Consider the following 3,022-nt stretch of genomic DNA (forward strand, 5'->3'; position numbering starts at 1 on the left):
GTGTGTGTGTGTGTGTGGTGTGTGTGTGGTGGGTATTTGTATGCACATGTGTTGCGGGTGGAAGAGGGAGCACTGGGTACCGCATCACTGCTGGTTGGGGTGGTGGTGATGGTTGGTTGGTTGGTTGGCTGCCCGTGTTTGGACACGTTTCTGCGCGCACATGGTGTTGTTGCTGCTTGCCGCTTGCCATTGTGCGTGCTGGTTGCTGCGTTGATGGTGGGCTCGGTTCAGTTGCTGCTGGTGCGTGCACGTCAGTCTGGATTCACAGTACACAGAGAAGACGACAAGCAAAGCAAAGTTGACATCGGTGTGTGAGCAAACGCGCAGCGTGTGTGTTCGTGAGAAGGGGTGGAGAACAGATGGACAGCAGTCGAGGGCACCAAACCTCAGGCAGGGAGGAAGGCAAGCGAGCGAGAGCAAGCACACACATACACACATACTCACATTTGCCTGTCCTCTTCCACAGTTGCCATCGTCTCTTCAGAAACGCACGCACACCGCCTGCGTACTCGTGTTTGTGTGCGCTAGGCGGGGGGGAGAGGTTGTTGAGAGGTGGGGCTCAGGCGTGGAGGTCAGCGGTGAAGGAACCGTGTGCGTGACATCTCGCAGTGCTGTTGCGTGCGCTGTTGCCCCAAAGCATTCACGACTGACCCGTGTTGCTGTGGCCTGTGGATGTTTGGTTGCAGCTTCCACGTGCTTGGAGATGAAGAAGAACAGCGCATCTCACACGCGCTCGCCAATCAGCACCAGGTACGACGCCTGCTTCTGGCAAGCAAACAAACACACACACATACATACACATACACACAAATGCATGTGAGCATACGCATGTGAGCACATACGCGTGTGAGCATCATCGTGCCTCAAGTACACAAACACATACACACAAACACATATGAGAGGTGACGGCAAGCCAACCCAGCCATTCCACCCAACACAATCAATCACACTACTGCCACACATGCTCACCTCTCGCTGTGTCACCCCGTGTGCCTCCATCGTGCTTGAGTAGCAGCAGTATGACGGCCATCGCAACCGCCACCATCGCAACCGCCGCCGCCATCGTCACAGGCACCACCCGCGGACCCGTCCGTCCTTCGCCTCCATGCACCCGGTCATGGCCCAGGCCTTGAGCGGCATGCGCGAGATGTGGTCGCCATGGCACCAACACCAGCAGGATGAGGAGGACACGCGCGGTCACAATGACGACACGGCGCTGCTGCTGTTGGAGGAGGACGTGGTGGCGGGACTCATGCAGCCAGCCACGGAACATCCCTTGGACATGATGACGATGATGACGATGATGATGATGACACCGCAACACCAGCAGCAGCCGTATGTAGAGGCAGTGCACGGTGTGTGGTGCACAGACAGCGTTGATGATGGTGGACACGAGGCCGATGAGGAAGACGAAGACGATGACGGTGTCGACGTCCTCCTCCCAATGGGACAGCGGCACCACCACATGCAGCTGGGCGTGTAGTGGGACCATCCATCCATACACGTGCCGCTGCCAATTTCTAGCAACCTCGACCTCATCTTGGCAAATGACACCACTCCACGGTGGTCTAATGACACGATGTGATGTGATGTGGTGGCGGTGGCGGCCGTGGAGTATGGGGGTGTCGCTTGCTGTTGTGTGTGTGTGTGTGTGTGTGCTACTGTTGTTGCTTGCGATCGTGGTTGTTGTTGCTTTCTGCCTCGCAGCATGGTGTCTGTGCTCGCTGTTTTCGTCGTCGTTGTTGATGCTGCTGTTGGTGTCGTCGTGATGATCTGGGGTCTTCAAATGCCAGCAGACACGACCCGGCAAGAAGCCGTGAATGCAAAGGAGAACGATGTTGGCGAGCGCTAGGTGTGGTGTGGTGGCAGTGGTGGTCAAGGTGCCAAAGACGACGAAAGAAATGGACCAACGTGCACCGCTACGCTGTTCTTGCCACGCGTATCATTACATCGTTGGCGGTGGGTAATGGTGACGCGTCGGACATCACCTGCACCACCATTGCAAGCTGACGGCTGTTGCTCTTCCCACTCCGTTGTCCAGTCTGCTGTCATCACGCATCTTCGCATCGCCCATTGCCGTGGTCATCCAAACGGGAGCCTCCATCTCATCACGTCATGAACGCACGCCACGTGACCACAGCATCATGGCTTCTGCTGTGCGGCTACTGTTGTTGCTGTTACCGTTGTTGCTGTTACTGGTGCTGGTGCTCGGGGTGTCACGTGATGTTTGGGCAGCACAGCGCACATGCGTGCCAGCCTCAGGCGTCCTTCATCCACGTGGCGTTGTCACCAAACCGGTGTGGATGACTGCAATCGTGGCGGTACCTGAATGAGCACAAGAACAACAGAAACAACAACGAACAGCAACCACAACAACAATCGCAACGTCCAAAATCGTCACGTGAGACGAACGACGTGGCAGAGGAAGGGAATGAGCGCATGCTTGTGCCCCTTCACACACGCACTAGCACATACGCAACATACGCAACATACGCACGTGGATGAGGTAACGTGGCGGATGCTCCGTGCACGCGTGAGGAGCTGTGCGTGAGTGGCGTTAACAGGGACGGGAGGGACCACACCACCGCCTTCAAAGACGTATGGTCAAGTGGTGCACAATGTGAACCAACTGACCACCTGGACATGTGTGTGTGTGTGTGTGTGTGTATGTGTGTGTGTGTGTGTGTGTGTGTGTGTGTGTGTGCGTGCGTGTGTGCGAGCGTGCATGCATGCGTGTGTGCGTGCGTGTGCTTGCATGTGAAAAGTGCATTTCCCAGGCTGCACCTTGGGTATAAATTATGCTGTCGGTGTTCAAAATGCGACAGCAGTTGCGCAGTTTGCAGTTTGCATGCGTGTTTTTCTGCTTGCTTGGGGCAACAGGGCTCCACAAGGCACAAGCACGCGTGCTTCCTCCTCGTCGCAGAGCTGGTGCAAGGACAAAGGCAACAATGGCCTTGCAAGAAGGCAGTGCGCAAGAACGACAACGTGAGTGGTTGTGACGAGAGTGTTGTGCACCTCCAAC

The 3,022-nt window shown here is 56.2% G+C and overlaps 1 protein-coding gene across 1 annotated transcript; it reads left to right on the forward strand.

The window, feature by feature from the left end:
- Positions 1 to 672: 672 nt before the first annotated feature.
- On the forward strand, positions 673 to 1,483 carry PTSG_09769 (uncharacterized protein; the record flags this gene model as incomplete). The annotated part of the gene is made up of 2 exons (XM_004989067.1): positions 673 to 750; positions 1,013 to 1,483. The coding sequence occupies 2 exons, from the start codon at positions 673 to 675 to the stop codon at positions 1,481 to 1,483; spliced, it is 549 nt and encodes a 182-aa protein (XP_004989124.1).
- Positions 1,484 to 3,022: the final 1,539 nt, after the last annotated feature.

The sequence above is a fragment of the Salpingoeca rosetta genome (genome assembly GCF_000188695.1).
Source record: "Salpingoeca rosetta unplaced genomic scaffold supercont1.31, whole genome shotgun sequence".
Lineage (NCBI taxonomy): Eukaryota > Choanoflagellata > Craspedida > Salpingoecidae > Salpingoeca > Salpingoeca rosetta.